The sequence below is a fragment of the Gymnodraco acuticeps genome, unplaced genomic scaffold (genome assembly GCF_902827175.1).
Source record: "Gymnodraco acuticeps unplaced genomic scaffold, fGymAcu1.1, whole genome shotgun sequence".
Classification (NCBI taxonomy): Eukaryota; Metazoa; Chordata; class Actinopteri; order Perciformes; family Bathydraconidae; genus Gymnodraco; species Gymnodraco acuticeps.
In genome coordinates, this window is record NW_022991106.1 from 25,543 (window position 1) to 47,680 (window position 22,138).

General features: G+C 43.7%; 1 protein-coding gene and 1 long non-coding RNA gene across 2 annotated transcripts; one reads left to right on the top strand and one right to left on the bottom strand.

The window, feature by feature from the left end:
- Positions 1–253: 253 nt before the first annotated feature.
- Positions 254–5,463, bottom strand: LOC117560188 (ice-structuring glycoprotein-like). The gene is made up of 4 exons (XM_034237006.1): positions 5,424–5,463; positions 1,052–2,317; positions 543–562; positions 254–460 (listed from the first exon to the last, which is right to left on the bottom strand). Exons 1-4 carry the CDS (start codon positions 5,461–5,463, stop codon positions 254–256), a joined length of 1,533 nt encoding a protein of 510 aa, XP_034092897.1.
- Positions 5,464–6,129: 666 nt separating this feature from the next.
- On the top strand, positions 6,130–10,725 carry LOC117560187. Its single transcript, XR_004571125.1, has 3 exons — positions 6,130–6,236; positions 9,631–9,721; positions 10,296–10,725. It is a non-coding gene; the product is annotated as an uncharacterized LOC117560187 (long non-coding RNA).
- Positions 10,726–22,138: the final 11,413 nt, after the last annotated feature.

A 22,138-nucleotide genomic window follows, 5' to 3' on the forward strand; every position in this document is an offset into this window, starting at 1 on the left:
TTTTGTTGGTCGAACGCACCTATTGTAAGTCGCTTTGGATAAAAGTGTCAGCTAAATGCAATGTAATGTAATGTGTATGTTTTCACATTATAGACATGAACAGACAAGTGAATACCAAGTGATTTTATTTCGTTTTCAAAATTCTGGCACATGTGTGTTAAGAGTCTTTATTGGCACCAGAGAGAAGACTGAAAAATAAAAACCAGGGCTGTGAACCAGTGGGAGAAGTGAAGAAAATAAACTGGTAATTTCTTTAGGGATTTGCTGCCAGGACCTCTTCAAACCAGGAGTGGAACTCACACAGTTTGACGTAGACCCCGGGGTAGTTTGGCTCGGCACATCCCTGACCCCATGTCACCAGGCCGTGCACCTCTCCGTCACACACCAGAGGGCTGCCAGAGTCACCCTCTTGCTGCTGTTGCAGCTGTTGCCGCTGTTGCAGCTGTTGCAGCTGTTGCAGCTGTGGCAGCAAAAATCAATGCAGGGGTTGCAGGGGTTGCCGCTGTTGCAGCTGTTGCTGCAAAAATCAATGCAGGTGTTGCCGCTGTTGCAGGTGTTGCAGCTGTGGCAGCAAAAATCAATGCAGGTGTTGCAGCTGTTGCAGGGGTTGCCGCTGTTGCAGCAAAATTCAATGCAGCTGTTGCAGGGGTTGCCGCTGTTGCCGCTGTTGCAGCAAAATTAAATGCAGGTGTTGCCGCTGTTGCAGGTGTTGCAGCTGTGGCAGCAAAAATCAATGCAGGTGTTGCAGCTGTTGCAGGGGTTGCCGCTGTTGCAGCAAAATTCAATGCAGCTGTTGCAGGGGTTGCCGCTGTTGCAGCTGTTGCTGCAAAAATCAATGCAGGTGTTGCCGCTGTTGCAGGGGTTGCCGCTGTTGCGGCAAAATTCAATGCAGCTGTTGCAGGGGTTGCCGCTGTTGCAGGGGTTGCCGCTGTTGCAGCAAAATTCAATGCAGCTGTTGCAGGGGTTGCCGCTGTTGCAGGTGTTGCCGCTGTTGCAGCAAAATTCAATGCAGCTGTTGCAGGGGTTGCCGCTGTTGCAGCTGTTGCAGCTGTTGCTGCAAAAATCAATGCAGGTGTTGCCGCTGTTGCAGGGGTTGCCGCTGTTGCAGCAAAATTCAATGCAGCTGTTGCAGGGGTTGCCGCTGTTGCAGGTGTTGCCGCTGTTGCAGCAAAATTCAATGCAGCTGTTGCAGGGGTTGCCGCTGTTGCAGCTGTTGCAGCTGTTGCTGCAAAAATCAATGCAGGTGTTGCCGCTGTTGCAGGGGTTGCCGCTGTTGCGGCAAAATTCAATGCAGCTGTTGCAGGGGTTGCCGCTGTTGCAGCTGTTGCTGCAAAAATCAATGCAGGTGTTGCCGCTGTTGCAGGGGTTGCCGCTGTTGCGGCAAAATTCAATGCAGCTGTTGCAGGGGTTGCCGCTGTTGCAGCTGTTGCTGCAAAAATCAATGCAGGTGTTGCCGCTGTTGCAGGGGTTGCCGCTGTTGCGGCAAAATTGAATGCAGCTGTTGCAGGGGTTGCCGCTGTTGCAGGGGTTGCCGCTGTTGCAGCAAAATTGAATGCAGCTGTTGCAGGGGTTGCCGCTGTTGCAGGTGTTGCCGCTGTTGCAGCAAAATTCAATGCAGCTGTTGCAGGGGTTGCCGCTGTTGCAGCTGTTGCTGCAAAAATCAATGCAGGTGTTGCCGCTGTTGCAGGGGTTGCCGCTGTTGCGGCAAAATTAAATGCAGCTGTTGCAGGGGTTGCCGCTGTTGCAGCTGTTGCTGCAAAAATCAATGCAGGTGTTGCCGCTGTTGCAGGGGTTGCCGCTGTTGCGGCAAAATTCAATGCAGCTGTTGCAGGGGTTGCCGCTGTTGCAGCTGTTGCTGCAAAAATCAATGCAGGTGTTGCCGCTGTTGCAGGGGTTGCCGCTGTTGCGGCAAAATTCAATGCAGCTGTTGCAGGGGTTGCCGCTGTTGCAGGGGTTGCCGCTGTTGCAGCAAAATTCAATGCAGCTGTTGCAGGGGTTGCCGCTGTTGCAGGTGTTGCCGCTGTTGCAGCAAAATTCAATGCAGCTGTTGCAGGGGTTGCCGCTGTTGCAGCTGTTGCTGCAAAAATCAATGCAGGTGTTGCCGCTGTTGCAGGGGTTGCCGCTGTTGCGGCAAAATTAAATGCAGCTGTTGCAGGGGTTGCCGCTGTTGCAGGGGTTGCCGCTGTTGCAGCAAAATTCAATGCAGCTGTTGCAGGGGTTGCCGCTGTTGCAGGTGTTGCCGCTGTTGCAGCAAAATTCAATGCAGCTGTTGCAGGGGTTGCCGCTGTTGCAGCTGTTGCAGCTGTTGCTGCAAAAATCAATGCAGGTGTTGCCGCTGTTGCAGGGGTTGCCGCTGTTGCGGCAAAATTCAATGCAGCTGTTGCAGGGGTTGCCGCTGTTGCAGCTGTTGCTGCAAAAATCAATGCAGGTGTTGCCGCTGTTGCAGGGGTTGCCGCTGTTGCGGCAAAATTCAATGCAGCTGTTGCAGGGGTTGCCGCTGTTGCAGGGGTTGCCGCTGTTGCAGCAAAATTCAATGCAGCTGTTGCAGGGGTTGCCGCTGTTGCAGCTGTTGCTGCAAAAATCAATGCAGGTGTTGCCGCTGTTGCAGGGGTTGCCGCTGTTGCGGCAAAATTCAATGCAGCTGTTGCAGGGGTTGCCGCTGTTGCAGGGGTTGCCGCTGTTGCAGCAAAATTCAATGCAGCTGTTGCAGGGGTTGCTGCTGTTGCAGCTGTTGCTGCAAAAATCAATGCAGGTGTTGCCGCTGTTGCAGGGGTTGCCGCTGTTGCGGCAAAATTCAATGCAGCTGTTGCAGGGGTTGCCGCTGTTGCAGGGGTTGCCGCTGTTGCAGCAAAATGCAATGCAGCTGTTGCAGGGGTTGCCGCTGTTGCAGGTGTTGCCGCTGTTGCAGCAAAATTCAATGCAGCTGTTGCAGGGGTTGCCGCTGTTGCAGCTGTTGCTGCAAAAATCAATGCAGGTGTTGCCGCTGTTGCAGGGGTTGCCGCTGTTGCGGCAAAATTCAATGCAGCTGTTGCAGGGGTTGCCGCTGTTGCAGGGGTTGCCGCTGTTGCAGCAAAATTCAATGCAGCTGTTGCAGGGGTTGCTGCTGTTGCAGCTGTTGCTGCAAAAATCAATGCAGGTGTTGCCGCTGTTGCAGGTGTTGCCGCTGTTGCAGCAAAATTCAATGCAGGTGTTGCAGCTGTTGCAGGGGTTGCCGCTGTTGCAGCAAAATTCAATGCAGCTGTTGCAGGGGTTGCCGCTGTTGCAGCTGTAGCAGCAAAAATCAATGCAGGTGTTGCAGCTGTTGCAGGGGTTGCCGCTGTTGCAGCAAAATTCAATGCAGCTGTTGCAGGGGTTGCCGCTGTTGCAGCTGTTGCTGCAAAAATCAATGCAGGTGTTGCAGCTGTTGCAGGGGTTGCCGCTGTTGCAGCAAAATGCAATGCAGGTGTTGCAGCTGTTGCAGGTGTTGCAGCTGTTGCAGCTGGTGCTGCTGTTACAGCTGTTTCACACACACACAAACAGAGAAAGAGATAGATTTGTGTTTTAAAGTTATCCTCAACCACAACCATTCATCTTTTTTATTCAATATCTTACAATACAGTATGTTTTCTATACTGTTTACTGTTTGTGTGTGTATCTTTGTGAATGTGTGTATTATAGTGTTAATTGCGTTGACTAAAACTATGACGAAATATGTACTCCAACAACTTTTTTTTCCATGACTAAGACGAGACGATGACGAGACGGTACCGACGTCAGTAAACAATAACTGTAACGAAATCTACATGCAATATCGTTGAGGAAAAGTGACGAGACGACAATGTAGTTTACTAAACAAAAACGTTGCCAAAATCTCTCTTTACTTTCGTAGGGAGGAGGAGACGAAATATTATCAAAGATAACGTTACATCTGATAGTCAGTTTTTCTCCCAGCAGTTAAATTGCCGGTGCTGCGGCTGGTCAGCAGTTGTGTGTAGTGATGGTAATTCCGTCTCTTTTTAGTGAGCCGGAACATTTGGCTCGGCTCACTAAGAAGAGCCGGCTCTTTCGGCTCCCAAACGGCTCTTCATTTGAGCACATATACATTTTAGAATGTAATCAAATTTAGCCCTGTTTTGACAAATGATTTATATGTGTACACATATAGTAATTAAATTATTCAATACATTCTTTGTAATGAAGTATTCAAAAGTAAAAATTACATTTTAATATAAATGATTTGCTGTGGCCAATTGTTTTCATTGCATTTATAGACCCTTGTAACTCTCTGATACCACCGAATGAATGCACTGACTTGCTTGTAGAACCACGCTACACAAAGCAGATAGCAACACCTATAAAAACTTTAGCATAGACATTTAAAAAAAGGACAGCTACTGTATCGACATTTTTAAATTGTATTTAAAGAAAAAGCCAGCAGGGATCTATTTCAGTATTAACTAAAAAGTCAGCAACAGCTGATATCAAATCTTTGCTGAGCCTAAAGATAGTCATAAATAAATAACATAGTGAAAATAAATATATTGCAATACTCAAAACAGCAGCATCCAACCGTCTCTAATCATAACAAAATAAATAATAATAAATAAATGTATTGCAATGTGCAAAACAGCAGCATTCAACCGTCTCTAATCCTTGGATATGACATCTCACTGCATGCATGCAGAACCCGTAGCGCGGAGATCATCATATCATGCTGTCTAATATCCCCCCCCACCCCTCAGCGCAAGTGAGTGAAGAGTTGTGTACAGACCCGACGGGTAATAATGGATTATGACCGAAATGTTACGATCCTGTCCTTCAAAATGACTGAAAATGAAAAAGTCTAACGCCACCACTGCTTGGGAGAAAGAAACAAGGCAATTTTTGGGCCCATTATTGCTACAATGAGGGGGAGAAAAAAAGTGAATGCATTGTTTTATCAGAAGGGAAGCATTGTGGCCATAACACAGCTCGTAAAAGCACCAAAAACCTGACCAGATAATCTCTGCAAAGCTGCATTCTTAATCATTCAACCTGTGTTTTTCATCAAATAAGGATAAGATATAATCTTATTGGGAAATAAGTTTGACTAAAATGACAAATTGTTGGTTTTGGCTGGACTAGTTTGACTGAAGTTTTCTATATAATCTGATGACTAAAAAATACTCAAATGTCAACAGTTTTCATTAACAAAAAGTAGACTAAAATGCTCAGACTTTTAAATCTTCAACTAAATCTTGACTAAAATAGTTACTGTTTTCTTTGACTAAAATAAGACTAAAATGCTCAGAATTTTAGTCGACTAAAACTTGACTAAATAAAAACAGAATGAAGGTGACTAAATATGACTAAAACTAACAAGGACATTTGATACAGGACTAAGAGTAAGACTAAATAATAAAATAGCTGACAAAATGAACACTATTGTATTACTGTGTATTTACCAGCAGCTCCGATCAGCAGCAGCAGAGCCAGGAGTTTCATGGTGTCAGGTGAATGTTCAGAAGACTCCTGGACACACACCTCGGCTCAAATTTATATCCCAGCAGCCCCACAGTGCTCGTCCCCCTCACCTGACCGCCCCCCCCCGCCTCCTCCTCTTCTCTCCCCCCTATTTCTCTTGACCCAATCTGTGTCCTCACAGTCTTGGCACTCAGTTTCAAACCAAATGTACTTTCTTATCACACTCCTCATTTTGTGTTTGCCCACTTCGGCCCAATCGTAGCGCAACACCCCGTGGTTATATCATCTGTGCACCTTATTTAAAATGTGGACCAAGGTCTTACGGCTGGAGGGCAAGGTACGCAGGACCCAAATGCAGAAAATAGGTTTGAAAGCAGGAATCCTTTATTTCCAGAACTAGGCCAGGCAAACAAAGTCAAAACTAAGGCAAGGCAAACCATAAAGTCACTCAGAACGTAAACCCTTCCAACAACGTTAAGAATCTCACCATGACAGATAGAAAAAACAGAACTGAAATGCACACAACACTAATCACATGAACAAGACACAGGTGGGGAGGGAGGAGAAAACGCAGGGGCATTTTAACACATGATATAAGGCTGAATTGGGGTGTTTTTTGTGTCCCTCCTAATCATTTTATCTCGCTCTTATCTGCAGTGTTCAACCCATTGTACCTCCAGTGTGTGGAAGTCCCCATCCTTTCTCACAAGGACTGCGATGGCTCCTACCCCGGCCTGATCACTGACCGCATGGTGTGCGCTGGATACCTGGAGGGAGGCATGGATGCTTGTCAGGTATTTTCAAACAATTACACGGCACATACAATGAGGTTATATTGAACGAGGTGAAGGGAATAAAGTGATGTCTCTCTCCTGCTCAGGGTGACTCTGGTGGTCCTCTGGTGTGTAACGGAGATCTGTAGGGTGTCGTGTCCTGGGGCCAGGGCTAAGCTCAACCCAACTACCCGGGCGTTTCAGGGGTGACATTTCCATAAAAAAAGATATATAAACCACAGTCAAACAGCTAATGTCAATAAACAGAAACGTTTCACAACATTGCATTAGCTTGAGGGCAAATTAAGTGGCAACCCTTGGTTTTGAAAAGATAAGCTAACAAAAGTCTATTAAATGTTCATTATCTCAATTTGTTTTAAAGATTTTCCTAACGAGTTTGTAGTTTAAAAACACATTTTTAATATACAGCAAGATGTACCTTCAGTAATCTATGGTCCCATTTACAGTACAATAAAGGACGTGCATGGCTTTCTCTCCTTATACCTTAATCCCTTTTACAGTGTTTTATTTAGTTAATTAAGGTGTATTGTAAAATGTCTTGTTTCAGTGTTGGTTTATACTTAGCTTCAGCCTCTCGTGTCATATCTGCTTCCAAAAAAACGACATGTCAATAGTCCAAATGCCAAACTCAAGGCTTATTCTACAATCCACTAACTTCACAGAGATTATGTCCAATTCGTATCTAAAGTGTATTGTGCTTTTCCTTAAACACACATTGCCAAACAATCTCTCAATAAGATTTCCATCAAAATAAGACACACAAACTGTAGCTTTTACCAGTTAACCTCTGCATAGATACGGGCTATCTGAGAACAATTGTCAACTACAAACATTGACATTAGTTCAAAGACCACTGTTTTGCTCAAAATGAGATTAAGTACCTGATAAGAGAATGATTTATGACCCCCATAAACCTTAGTCCCACCTCCCTTTGATGTGGCACCTGTCACTCTGACATCTCTGACCTTTGACCATCTTATCTTTTATGACTTGTTTGTTTATTGTTTTATTGCCCCCTCATAAAGGATGTTGCTCAATAGTGGGTGATAAGACTTTATTGCCCCTTTGATTCGAAAACCTGTCATAGTGTCCTTAGTAGGTCATTATAGTCAACGATGAAACCATTATAGTCAATGATGATAGTATGACTTGTTTAGCTGTTTATTGTTTTATTGCCCTCCTCATAAAGGACGTTGCTCAATAGGGGGTGATGAGACTATTGCCCCTTTGATAGTGACACCTGTTGTAGTATCCCCCTAGTAAGCCATTATAGTCAATGATGATAATATGACTTGTTTCGGTCACCTGTTGTGGTTGTAATGCCCTCTATAAGGATGTTGCTCAATTAGGGGTGATAAGACCCACCCTGCTGCACCTACGTCAGAGCCCTAAACCCTCACAAACCTCCTCACACACCCCCCTCACACTACCCCCTCCCACCCTGCTGCACTTATGAACACAGAGGGGAGTCTTTGAGTTTTTACCTGCAACTATGTCTCTGAAAGGTGTCCACAGTGTTGTTTTAAAAAAATAAGTAATCTTTTCAGATAATCTAGTTCCTTTCTCATAGTAAGGATAATAATAATTGACAGAGAGGCTGTACAAATCTAAGAAATGGGGCTCAGAGCCTCAGAATACTGAAATCTGTATTTTTTTAAATCTTTTTTTCCTTCTAATTTGTTATTCTTTTCTATATAACACACTGTTATTTACTCACCAATAACACACAATTATCCTTGTTTTTATTTATTTGTTTGATTCCATAATCTTGGGCTTTTTTGGCATCCGTCAGGAACTGAATTTCAAAATAAAAATAACCGGAAACAGACGTAGGACATTTCGAGCATCATTGCAATACACAGCCACTGAACTGATTACCCAAGATCCTCAGCTATGGTTTAAGCTCGCTGATTGGATGTTTTAGCCGCAATGCATGTAGGGATATGGTGTTAATGCAATTATGAAATCCGAAAAACCTTTTTTTTTAGTGTTTTTCACGATTCTTGTGTTATGTCACGTTTTTAGTTTTGTATGTCTTGTTATGGGTGTTTTGCTGTTCTCCCTGTCATGTTTTCCTCCTTGTATATTGTCTGGTCCTTCTCCCTGTGTTTTCCTCCCTGTTGTTAGTTTCCCTGGTGTGTCTAATTGTCTGATTGTGTTCACCTGTACCCCTTGTGTGTCTCCTGTGCTCATCATCACAAGCCCCACCCCTGATTGTTTTCACCTGTGTCTTGTTGTCATGTGTTTAAATTCCCCTGTCTCCCAGTGTTCAGTGTCAGTTTGTCTTGTCTCTTGCCATGGTCAGGTCTATGCTCTCTGTGCTCTTGAAAAGTTTTGTTCCTCACTACGTGAGCGATTTTCCTTTTGTTCTCATTTGTTGTCATCTCATCCTGAGATTAGTTAGTGACCATTTTTTGTTCATCTTGCTGTTTTTTGGAAAAATAAAGTATCTTACCAATACTTTACCTCTGTCTCCCGGGTAGTGCAATTGGGTCCTACCTCCTGAGTGCCTGAGTTCTTAACAGAACGAACTGACCTCTTAACAGATCTGTTAAGAATCAGAATTAGCTTAGAAAATATATTACTTTACAATAGCATCTAAAACAGGCAGCTATAGGGGCTAGAGGAAGTATTTTCTCTCAATAAAACAGATAAGATTATATTTTGTAGCAACATGACAGAGAACGATAGGAGGGGGGATTCATTTCTTTACAAGTCCCAGTTCACCCCTTTACTCTTATCAATGTGTTTGAGATAACTATGAGGGTTTCTCGTTGGTTCCAGAAATAACGTTAACGTAGATATTGCAATATGGTTTGTTGAGCTGGAGTTGATTATTGAAGCTTACTGGTTAACGTTCATCATATTAAACGAACGAACCCAAATCTTGTTGTTTTTATTAATATTATTACCAATACTTACTTAGCATTTTATTGTCAGTACACCGGAGAAACCGACTTGTGGCAGCAGAACGTGAACATGTAACTTAATGCCTGCATTTAAGGATGAAAAATGGCTCAGTCAATGCTTTAGGGACAAGGAAATGATTTGTTTAAATATTAGATATGACGTTATGTGTTAAAGATGTTTGTCTTTTACCCTAACGTGTGTGTTACAAATGAATGTGAATATGGCATAGGACAAATATATAATTTGAATGTCTCATGAAAAGAGATTCCAAAATAACAGTAAAATAAAAAGGACCCCAACTATACAATAATACACAATCCAACTGATAAGGGCTGTGATATCCAGCACTTGTATCAGGATAACAAACAAATTATGACATGACGTTTGCATGTAAAAAAGTCTGTGACCAACACATGTTACTTTACATATATATATACTTTTTTGCCCCACTGTATGTATATACTGTATATCTGTTTGTTTAAAGTTTCCAGGTGATGCAGACAGACCAGAGGATGCTGAACACGAGAGACAGACCTATATTCCTAAAAGCAGTGAACTTCATCATGGAGTCAAAGGTACAAAGACCCCTTTCATACTGTACAAATAATCGAGAGACGTTCTGGTTTAAATAGATAAAGTAACAACTATAATACACTGATATACATTCCATTAAACATTACTAAATACTGACATCAGAGAAGTTGAGTGTTCCTTGCTTGTAAAAAGTTACCTTTCGATTTTACTAAGCAACATGATTTTTTTGTCAGCTTTCACATTTCAATGTATTGAAGGCAATTATTATGTTATATTGTGAGAATAGCTACCATTTGTCTCTACATAATGTCTGTAAAAGACATGGTAAAAGTGGTTCTTGCAGTGAGACAACCGAACAGCATGATACTACATTTACACTAAGTTCTGATAACAGTTGAATATTATTTTAATAATAACATATATTTTAATGTTGATTAACTGCAGACTGTTCATTCATAATCTGATGATCTTTGTCGTACAAGGTGATGAATTTAAAAAACACATTAAAATAAAAGATATATTAGTTCTACAGCCGCTTAATAAACAAACCTCTTTCATAAATAACACACTTGCTCTGCAATAATTAGGTTTTATGTTTCTTGTCATTTCTGTTAGGAAAGGACATACCTGAAGGACACAACTGCCACACCGTTTTCTCCGAGGAGCAAGAAGAAAATGAAAAGCTGATATGAGATTAAAGACCAATACAGGACATTCACTTAGAAACTACACTTTTATTGTGAACACAAGGATCTGCACACTGAATAGTGTGTAGTCAAACAGGACCATCATTTGTTTGTGAAAGTTGTATGAACAGTATGGGCTCACTTATGCAGTTTGGTGGTTTTCTTCATCAGGCCTGGTCCTCCTCCCAGAGAAAGACCGCTCCACCTCAGTCTTCTCCGGCCAAACCCACAGACAGGACATCCATCACACTGAGGTTCCTCCCAAAGTCTCTGCAGCTCTCTGGATACCACGCTGTCTCAATTGATCCACACTGTGAATATGAGAGGGGAACATTTGTGTAATAAATGCTTGTGTTATAAGTGGCTCAGTTTATTTTAATTTTAAATAAACAATACTATTACTGTATTTTAATGACGGAAAGTTTAAGTTAAAAGAAGAGGCCCCAAAAATAAAGATTGATATACCAATAAATGTAGTTTATTATTTATTGTTTCAAGTAGATAGAACTGGTACTTAAGAGTTTAAATACAGTCTGGTTGCAGAGGAGGCACACAGGTAAGTATTATTAAAAGTATAAATTAAGTGACAGCAAAAAATCAATAACTAAAATCAAGCAAAAATGCGAATCTTTGCTAGATCCACAGTTGAATTTACCACATATTATATATTTTAGAAACCTGAAGGCATTTATAGATTTGTATGCAAGTATTATCCCATCCATCCATCCATCCATCTTCTCCCGCTTATCCGTGGTCGGGTCGCGGGGGTAGCAGTTCCAGCAGAGAGCCCCAAACTTTCTTTTCCCTGGCCACATCAACCAGCTCAGACTGGGGGATCCCAAGGCGCTCCCAGGCCAGCGAAGACATATAATCCCTCGACCTGGTCCTAGGTCTACCCCTTGGTCTCTTCCCAGCTGGACGTGCCTGGAACACCTCCCTAGGGAGGCGCCCAGGTGGCATCCTAACTAGGTGCCCGAACCACCTCAACTGGCTCCTTTCGACGCGAAGGAGGAGCGGTTCAACTCTGAGTCCCTCCCGGATGACCGAACTTCTCACCTTATCCCTAAGGGAGACACCAGCCACCCTGCAGAGAAAACCAATCTCGGCCGCTTGTTTCCGCGATCTCGTTCTTTCGGTCATGACCCATCCTTCATGACCATAGGTGAGGGTAGGAACGAAAATGGCCCGGTAGACAGAGAGCTTTGCCTTCTGGCTCAGCTCCCTTTTCATCACAACGGTGCGGTAAAGTGATTGCAGTACCGCTCCCGCTGCTCCGATTCTCCGGCCCATCTCACGCTCCATTGTTCCCTCACTCGAGAACAAGACCCCAAGATACTTGAACTCCTTCACTTGGGGTAAGGACTCATTCCCTATTTGGAGTGGACAGTCCATCGGTTTCCTGCTGAGAACCATGGCCTCAGATTTGGAGGTGCTGATCCTCATCCCAGCCGCTTCACACTCGGTTGCGAACCGATCCAGTGAGTGCTGAAGGTTGCAGACTGATCAAGCCATTAGAACCACATCATCTGCAAAAAGCAGTGGTGCAATCCTTAGTCCACCGAACTGCAGACCCCCTCCCCCATGACTACGCCTCGAAATCCGATCAATGTATATTACAAACAGGATTGGTGACAAAGCGCAGCCCTGGCAGAGGCCAACCCTCACCGGAAATGGGTCCGACTTACTGCCGAGGATCCGGACACAGCTCTCAATTTGGGAGTACAGAGATTGGATGGCCCTGAGTAGAGACCCCCTCACCCCATACTCCCGCAGCACCTCCCACAGTAACTCCCTGGGAACTCGGTCATACGCCTTCTCCAAGTCTACAAAACACATGTAAACCGGATAAGCGTACTCCCAAGTACCCCCTGATCAGCGCAAAAACTATTTGTTAAGGAAAAAAGGCCTATATAAAGAGGTACAGCACAGTGCTGCACCATCATTGTCTGATTTATTAAAACAACAACATTGTAACTGAGAAACACTTAAATGCTACATTTCAAATGTTTACAATCAATCACTAAATTCATGGCAAACCAATTTTAACATCATGCAATAACACTAAGACGACATTAGTTGCATTGAACTGATCTTTTTAATAAGTTGTACTTACAATGTAGTGAGAAACATGGGCTTATGCTTCACTGAGGATCTTTGTCATTCTGACAGGGAGGCAACCTTCAGTTATTACACTTCGCGTTTTGAAATATGTGTAACTCTGTTAATATAAAACCCACAATGCTCAAACTTCCTTACTTTTTCTAAAATTGGTATATTTATTTATTTTGGGGCGTGGGGAATGAAGAGAAAAAAATATAAGAGCATTTTATGAGCATGGGATTTTGACCCCTCATATAAACATTATGCATAATGCTGCGCTATACTCTGCGGCCACACGCCGTTGCCAATTAATGCTTATTGTTTAGGTGTCCTTTGATAAGCAGGCAGTCATATCATTAACTAGAACTAGCTAGATCTGATCGATTTGGACATAAAAGCGAGTGAAGTCTAACCGGACGCGAGAGAGAGATCAGAGATCAGATCAGCTGCTGCTGACGGAGAACACGCAGCTCTGCATGATCACAGCTCCGCCGCTGTGACGGACCGTTGAGTGGAACAAAATTAAATACACTGAGTTAGACCTAACACACTTAGCTAGTTTATCTACTCTGGAACTAGCTAAACTAGTTATAAATATATTTATTCTTTACTGTCGGGTCACTTATTACAGGTTCAGCGAGCTGCACGAGACTGACGGGCTGTCAGGAGAGGGAGAGGAAAAAAGAGCACCCCGTTTATTTTTCCCATTTTATTATCCAGAATTACTGTAAACCTTTGAATAAAGTAGTTAATCTACTATTAGTAGTTTGTTTAAATGCATTACTTATGTTGTTTTTTTCATTAACATAAAATAAATCTCACGTACCCCCTGCAGTACTCCAACGTACCCCTAGGGGTCCGCGTACCCCCATTTGAGAACCACTGCCTTAGAGTAAACTTTCCCGGGGAGGCTGAGTAGTGTGATGCCTCTGTAATTGGCACACACCCTCTGATCCCCCTTTTTTAAAAGGGGAACCACCACCCCGGTCTGCCACTCCTTCGGTACTGTTTCCGACTCCCACGCAACGTTGATGAGACGTGTCAACCATGACAGTCCCTCAACACCCAGAGCCTTCAGCATTTCTGGGCGGATCTCATCCACCCCCGGGGCTTTGCCACTGTGGAGTTGTTTAACGACCTCAGTGACCTCCCCCCGGGAGATTGGTGTTGATCCCCCGTCATACTCCAGCTCTGCCTCTAACATAGAGGGCGGAGTTGTCGGGTTCAGAAGTTCCTCAAAGTGTTCCTTCCAACGCCCTAACACTCCATCAGTTGAGGTCAACAACGTCCCATCCTTACTGTACACAGCTTGGATGGTTCCCTGCTTCCCCCTCCTGAGGTGTCGGACAGTTTTCCAGAACAACTTTGGTGCCGCCCGAAAGTCCTTTTCCATGTCTTCTCCGAACTTCTCCCACACCCGCTTCTTTGACTCGGCCACGGATGAGGCTGCTGCCCTTCGGGCCTGTTGGTACCTTGCAACTGCCTCGGGAGTCCCCCGGGAAAACAAATCCCTGAAGGCCTCCTTCTTCAGTCGGACGGCTTCCCTGACCACCGGTGTCCACCAGGAGGTTCGAGTATTATCCCAAAAACTCAATAATTTTGATTATTAATGAACGTTTTGCTGAATAGTTTCATGTTCGTAGTAACGTAAAAAGTGCAGACCAGGAGCAACAAACATAGGTTAGCATTATTTGGATCAGGCTTGAGTACATTGGTTACTCCCAGTGACGTGCGGTGAGGTTCGTGGCTGGTGAGGCACTGACTCTTTCAGAGTCAGATTTACAAATATTATATTTTCACCTTAATCGAAATATTCGGTTATTTTCAAAAGCTTTTTTAGTCTGATGCTTCGATTCATTTTAAACAGACCGTTCAACAAAAGGATACCCAACATGTAAATATTGGATTGTTCTTTCTTAGTAAGATCCCATTTTCATTACAATTGTGGTCTTGAAGATGAAGTCCATGCTATCCTTCTGGACAATAATCTCTATTACTTTTTTGTAAAAGTCCTCCTTATCTTCCTGTAGTTTCAAAAGTCTAGTTTGTTGTTTGCGTCTACCGTCTCTGCGTAGAATAACAGTAGCAACAAGAACCTGTGGGCTCACGTGCACTCCCTTAAGTGCGGCAGAGGTTGTGGCTGCCTCCCCTGGTGCTTTTTTCATTGCCGTTGTATGATGAGACCAGCGAGCCTAAATATCATATATACGTGAAATAAGTTATTTAGAGACTATGGATGCCGAGGATAAATGTAATAAAGGGATCTACAAACATTACATTGGTGACATACAGTGAGATGGTGCAGGCATGCGCTTAGGGCCTCGCTTTCCAGCCAGTTTCTGTGTGGTGACGCATTCTGAGGTGAGGCAGATCTCATCTGGGCCTCACCTTACCCCACAGTAACTGGCTTGGGCGCGCTCACAAAATAAGTGCCCGCGTTAAATTAGTGCCCGCGTTCCAGCAAGTTAATGTGGGCTTACGAGAGGCAATGCTCGTCCCTGCCTCACTTCTCATCGCTACCCGTAGTTGTAGCGGAGCTCTGCAAATTTGCTGATTTTGACTATAACAAGCGATTGGAATCGTACATAAATCACATTTACAACACAGATCAGTGGAGACATTTTATTATTATTACTATTTACTTTTTCTTTAGTTGTTTTTCCGTTACATTGGAGTATGACAGGTGAGGCTCTGCCTCCCCTGCATCCCCTGACTGCACGTCGCTGGTTACTCCTATATTTACTTAACCTACTGTTAACTAACTAATGCTGACATATCTGTTGGCTAGAAGTACACAGCTTAATCAACCATTGCAATCAATCATTGCATCAATCGGCCATTGTCCTCTCAGCCTGACATATCAATCACTTCAATAAATGGCAAAACAAAAAATAAAAGGTTCTGGCTCAATTTTGGTTTAGTTAGCTTGTTAGCTTATTGCAGCTGTGCATGTTGCTAGCGGGTTGCTAGGCCAACTCACGAGCTGCGCCAGGTGATGTAAACAAGAACACCTCCATAGACCAGACCGTCTCAGTTTGTAGACTGCTCGGTTCAGGGTCCAGCCTACGGCTGCGGTGCTGTTTCTCTATAAATCCATGCTGAATTGGACCTTCTGTTTCATTCTTCTTCTTTAATGGTGACTTCCAAATAGAGTAGACGAGAATTATCGCCACCTACTGTATCACTGCAGCATTGTTCTTTGTTACTTCCGTTTCATTACAATGCTCCATTACAGCAAGAATCCCCCTCACACACATAGGTGAAACACATGCACATTCCCTACTGATAATCTTTCAGTAAAATGTTTTGCAGAGTATGTGCGTGAGGTTAATTTTCAGTTGTGTGTGTGTGAGGTGTTCAGTAGTGAATGTGAGAGTATTTCAGTAGTGTGTGTGCAAGGCCAGATGTGTTCAGTAGTGTGTGTGTGTGTGTGTGTGTGTGTGTGTGTGTGTGTGTGTGTGTGTGTGTGTGTGTGTGTGTGTGTGTGTGTATGTGTGTGTGTGTGTGTGTGTGTGGTGTTCAGTAGTGAATGTAAGAAGATTTCAATAGTGTGTGTGTGTGAGCTTAATTTTCATTAGTATGTGTGTGAGGTTTAATTTTCAGTTGTGTGTGTGTGTGAGGTGTTCAGTAGTGAATGTGAGAGTATGTCAGTAGTGTGTGTGCAAGGCCAGATGTTTTCAGTAGTGTGTGCATGAGGTTAGTTTGAATGTTGGCCTCCACGGCCCCTCATATAAATGATTTGTTTTAAATAAACTAGCAAAGATTACCCTTTTAAACCCCAAATTAACACAAACAAGGTCAAAGTATTATTACCTATACCTATACAACTTCAAAAGACATACCTAAATGTGATATAACCTTATATTACCACAAAAGAGTCAATACGTAATATTAACACACTATTAAAGCACATTACCTTATAGAGGGCATTACAACCACAACAGGTGACCTAAACAAGTCATACTATCATCATTAACTATAATGGCTTACTAGGAGATACTACAACAGGTGTCACATCAAAGGGGCAATAGTCTTATCACCCCCTATTGAGCAACATCCTTATAGAGGGCATTACAACCACAACAGGTTACCGAAACAAGTCATACTATCATCAATTACTATAATGGCTTACTAGGGGATACTACAACATGTGCCACATCAAAGGGATTTGGAGGTGGGACTAAGGTTAATGGGGGTCATAAATCACTCTCTTATCAGGTACTTAATCTCATTTTGAGCAAAACAGTGGTCTTTCAACTAATGTCAATGTTTGTAGTTGACAAGACTTCTCAAATAGCCCGTATCTATGCAGAGGTTAACTGGTAAAAGCTACAGTTTGTGTGTCTTATTTTGATGGAAATCTTATTGAGAGATTGCTTGGCAATGTGTGTTTAAGGAAAAGCACAATACACTTTAGATAAGAATTGGACATATTCACTGTGAAGTCAGTGGATTGCAGAATAAGCCTTGAGTTTGGCATTTGGACTATTGACATGTCATTTTTTTGGAAGCAGATATGACACGAGAGGCTGAAGCTAAGTATAACCCAACACTGAAACCAGACATTTTACAATACACCTTAATTAACTAAATACAACAGTGTAAAAGGGATATGCTTAAGCTTAATCAACCATATTTAACTGGCCATTGTCCTCTCAGCCTGAAATGTCAATCACTTCAATAAATGGTAAAACAAAAAAGAAAAGGTTCTGGCTCAATTTCGGTTTAATTAGCTTGTAGCTTATTGCAGCTGTGCATGTTGCTAGCGGGTTGCTAGGCCACCTCACGAGCTGCGCCAGGTGATGTAAACAAGAACACCTCCATAGACCAGACCGTCTCAGTTTGTAGACTGCTCGGTTCAGGTTCCAGCCTACGGCTGCGGTCAGTGGCGGCTGCTGTAAAATATTTTAGGTGGGACTGTGGAAATGGTGACCAAACAATACTAGGGAGTTCCGGGGGAATGCCAGCCCCGGTAAAAAAAATTGAGAAATGACCCCTTAAATTATGACTTCTGGTGATGTTAGAGGGGGGGGGGGGGGGGGGGGGAGGACAATTTGAGGCTTAAAAATATGGGAAGACTGATCAATACCTCCATAATCTTCTGTGTGGTTAGCTATGAATCTTCCAAAACTTCGAAACATCTTGTACTGGACATAGTTTCTACAGTATAAACTGTGCAACAGTACAGTAGGCCCACACAAACTGCAGAACACCGGGGCTTTGGGAACACTCAAATTATTTAATTCCCATTTAACCTTTAAGGGGCTTTTTTCCCCCGTTTTTTTTCTCAGGTATGGATGGGTATCGTTTGAAATGTATCGATTCCGATTCAGATTCCGGTTCTGCTTATCGATTCCGGTTCTTATCGATTCCTCGTTTCGATTCCAAAATTGTAAAAGAAAAAGGTCAAACGTTTAGATTACAAAAATATCTTTATTCTTTTAAGCTTTAACTGACATTTTTAGAAATAAAAAATATACATGCAATACAAATGTATTGCACAATAGCTGTGCTTTATTTTCACTGAGCTATGCCTGTGGCAAGCTATTAACAGGCATTACACTGTGCCTTGTCTTTTTCTTTTTTAGTGTAGTGGAGCCTCACTTTAGAGCGTTTACCGCGATCCATCTTAAGTGTTATGAAGTGACTGAGCTCGTGAACTGTCTACGGGAGGGCAGGGGGAGCCTCGCTGCGGGGCAACTGTGGACCTCTGTCACCTGTCAGCGCAACTTACATGATGCCGTTTAAAAGCGTACCGAGCCGGCTGTCAACGGCCCGCTGACGACCGGCCGTTCTGTGATTCTCCAGAACACACAGATGGCCAGTCCGCCGTCACCCGTTTAGGAACCGTTAAGCACCGACATTGTGTATTTTGTATGGGTACCCGATACCCGGCATTTTCTTATCGGTTCTCATCCGGAACCGAGTTTCGGTTCCCAACCCTAGTCTCAGGACTTGTTAAAATGTAATAGACTATTCATGTGTCATACTCATTTAACGGGAAGAAACTCAGCTAACTGATGTTAGTTCGGTCATCAGGGAGGGACTCGGAGTTGAGCCGCTCCTCCTTCGCGTCGAAAGGAGCCAGTTGAGGTGGTTCGGGCACCTAGTTAGGATGCCCCCTGGGCGCCTCCCTAGGGAGGTGTTCCAGGCACGTCCAGCTGGGAAGAGACCAAGGGGTAGACCTAGGACCAGGTGGAGGGATTATATCTCTTCGCTGGCCTGGGAGCGCCTTGGGATCCCCCAGTCAGAGCTGGTTGATGTCGCCAGTGAAAAGAAAGTTTGGGGCTCTCTGCTGGAACTGCTACCCCCGCGACCTGACCACGGATAAGCGGGAGAAGATGGATGGATGGATGGATGGATGAATGGATGGATGGAATGTACGAGCAGAGAGCAGCATTGTTAAACACTTTTTTGTTCACGAGCCACATTCATCCCGATTTTATCTCAGGTGGCGTGGACGAGTAAAACCATTGCATGATAAATAACAACACATCCAAATGTTATTTTAGCGTAGAGAAATGCATTAACATTCTGAAAATTGTCAAAATAAATGCCTTTGCAAAACAGATGATAAACAGCCTGAGGTTATAGGTGCAATTTCAACCAACTATATATATATAGTATCCACACTGACTGTCTGACGCCGAAAAGCTTGTCCACACCTCTGTCTCCTCCAGGCTGGACTACTGCAATGCACTCCTCATCGGGATCCCTAAGAAAAGCATCCAGAAGCTCCAGAAGCTCCAGTACATCCAGAACAGCACTGCTAGGATCCTGATGAGGGTGCGCAAATATGATCATATCCAGTGCTTGAATTGGAATGAAAAAGGTGCCAGTACTCTAAAATCAGCAACTTTTTCAAGTCAATTTTATATATACAGCCCACAAACAAGAATTTGGCTACTATAATGCTGGTGGGTTTGTCTCTTTACTACTGTATATTTTAGAAAGGTTCACTGTACTTAACATTTGTTATGATAGGCAGCGGATATGGCTAAAGCTCAGTAAGGTCAATATTAACTGAAAATATAGCAATCAAAGTCTAGATCTTCTGCTGAAGACACATGAAGCAGAGACCTTTCAGGTGAGAGCCCCTCTGGTGGTGTTCAACATTAATGACAAGGAAACAAAGCTCTGGTCAGAAGCATTTTTTATAAAAAGCTTTAACAAAATTAAGTATTTCTGTACATTTTGAATGCAATCTAACTTTCCAACTCAGAAAACGAAAAAGTGCCAAAAGTCTTCTCACATGGCTGAGCTGCTTTGCAATATACTTCACCACTGAAGAATACAAATATGTATAAAGTAAACTATGATGCAATCTAACTTTCCAACTCAGAAAAATGATAAAGAGCATGAACAAAGAACATGTCAAAACAAATGCAAAATTTGCACAATCTAAAATGAGAAACTGTAACTGCAAGTAACAAAATCTGAGCCATGGTAAAGAGTTACATTGAACACCAAGCTGATCAGATAACTCCCTGGTTGGTCTGAAGTCCTTCTATCTCCAGGATCTGTACAAATCGGCACATTATGCCAAAAGTCTTCTCACTGGGTGAGCTGCTTTGCAATATACTTCACATTGTTAGAAAAGGCTCCAGAAGGCCTTGGGGACATCAGTATCAGGGGCTGGAGCTGGACAGGCTCTTTCATCAGCACTTCTCCTTCCCTTTGCCAGCCAGGACCTCACATACTGTTCCGGATTGAACTGTCCTAGTGATGGTCCATTACATTTAATGAAAACCAGGCTGGACAGTCGGCTGACAGAGAGAGCATTCCTTTTTGCAGTAAGGATATCGTTCATGCAGCTGAATGCCCGCTCACACTCACTAGTGGAGACAGCGATGGTTCGGACTGCTTTCAGTAGAGGCTCCATGGCAGCAGGTGTACGGGATGCCTGGTTTCCTTGTATTCGCGAAAGCCCTGAACAGTCTCTCTTCTGTCCACTTTCAGCACTTCGCACAAACGTAGCACCTCTACGTCCCCATACTGTACGTCTAACTCCTCTTCAGGCCAACTTCCAGGATGGATAACTTTCATGTCCTGGATTTGCTGATTGTCCCGGGCCTCCCGGCCATGTAATGGGATTTCTCTTGTGCTGACATGAGAGGAGGTTGTGGAAGTCATTCTGTGTCTCAGATTCTCTACCATACTGCGGAAAAACTGACCTGCATGAATCTGTACAAGCCTGCCATTCTCACGTAGGGCAACACCCTTGAAGGACTTCTCAGCTAGAGCTGTATGAACTGTAGTCATGTGTGGGCCAGGCATGGTGACCATGGATTCAAAAACTCGTATTTCTCGAGTTAAGAGCCTATCTGCTGTAGGCAGTGTCATCTCTCTTTTTTGGAGTTGCCGAGAGAGGTCGCTGAGCTCTGTGAGCGCATCGTACATCAGTCCCAGATTGCTGACAAACGTTGCAGATGTGAGCACATCATCCAGGCCCTTGTACTTTGCTCTGTCTCTGGAATCCCTGCTCGTGTCGTTTGCAGCATTTGTGAAGTGATCATGAAGCACTCGGTAGTTTTCCCAGACTGCTCTGACGCTCCTTTCACTTGAAGCCACCCAGCGGATGGACAAAACACGCCCTATCACCAGGAGACGCTGTCCGACTGCTTGCGCACACTGCGCTAACTGCCTCTGATTTTTGGGGGAGGCATGGAACAAGGAATAGAGTTTGTCAAAAAAGATCTGGAAATGATTGAGCCCTGAGACCTCCTTGACCACATCCCCAACTGCCAGCTCTAGACGATGATTGGAGCAGTGCCACACAAACAGGCTTGGGAATTTACTACACAACTGGGTAGCAACGCCTGTTCTCTTCCCTAGCATGACTGAAGCCCCATCACATGCAAAAGAAACGAAACACTGACCTAAAAAGTCCTCGTTAAAATCTCTTCCAAGACACTCCATTAACGCCTTTGTGATGTCATCAGCCGTTGTTCCATCCAACTCGATCAGCTCCCAAAAAAACGTTTCGTGCTGAGCATCAGCTAATGCTGAGCGTAGACACACAACAAGCACCGTTTTACCACTAATAGTGGTAGATTCATCGACCAAAACACAGAGTTTTCTTTGGTTTTCTGTAATGTCTTTTGCCATTTTTTTCTTCAGCTCATGAGCTATGTGGTCGATGATTTCGCCACAGGTTTTATTGGAGTGCAAAACCCTGCCCACGTTCAGCCCATTCAGTTTCTGTACATTCAAATCAATTGGCATGTCTGTGAATGGCCGGCTATGTTTGCCAATTTTATATGCCGTTCGAAAAACTCTGATAGTGGTGTCTAATTCAGATTTATGCATAGACTGCACTTGATGTTGAATAGTTTCACATGAAGCAGATGTAAGGATGTCAGCAGCTTTTACATGGGCTTGTGATTCTTTATGTTCTTTGATTTTTTTTCTCAGGCTAGCTTGTTGTTTGGCCTTGTCAACACCGAAATGAGACACTGCACACTCACCCCATTCAGTTGACAGTTTCAGTCCTTGTCCAGTGTGTATTCCCAAAGATTTGACATCTCTGCATATCCGACATCCTAGCTTCTTATCTTTAAGAAGGAGCCATGCATTGGTCTTGCAAAAATATTGCACCTGGTCCGTTGTCCAGCAGTCAGGTGCATCGCTTTGCCCGGTGTTGGTGGTGGCAGTTGCGCCAGCAGCAGCTAA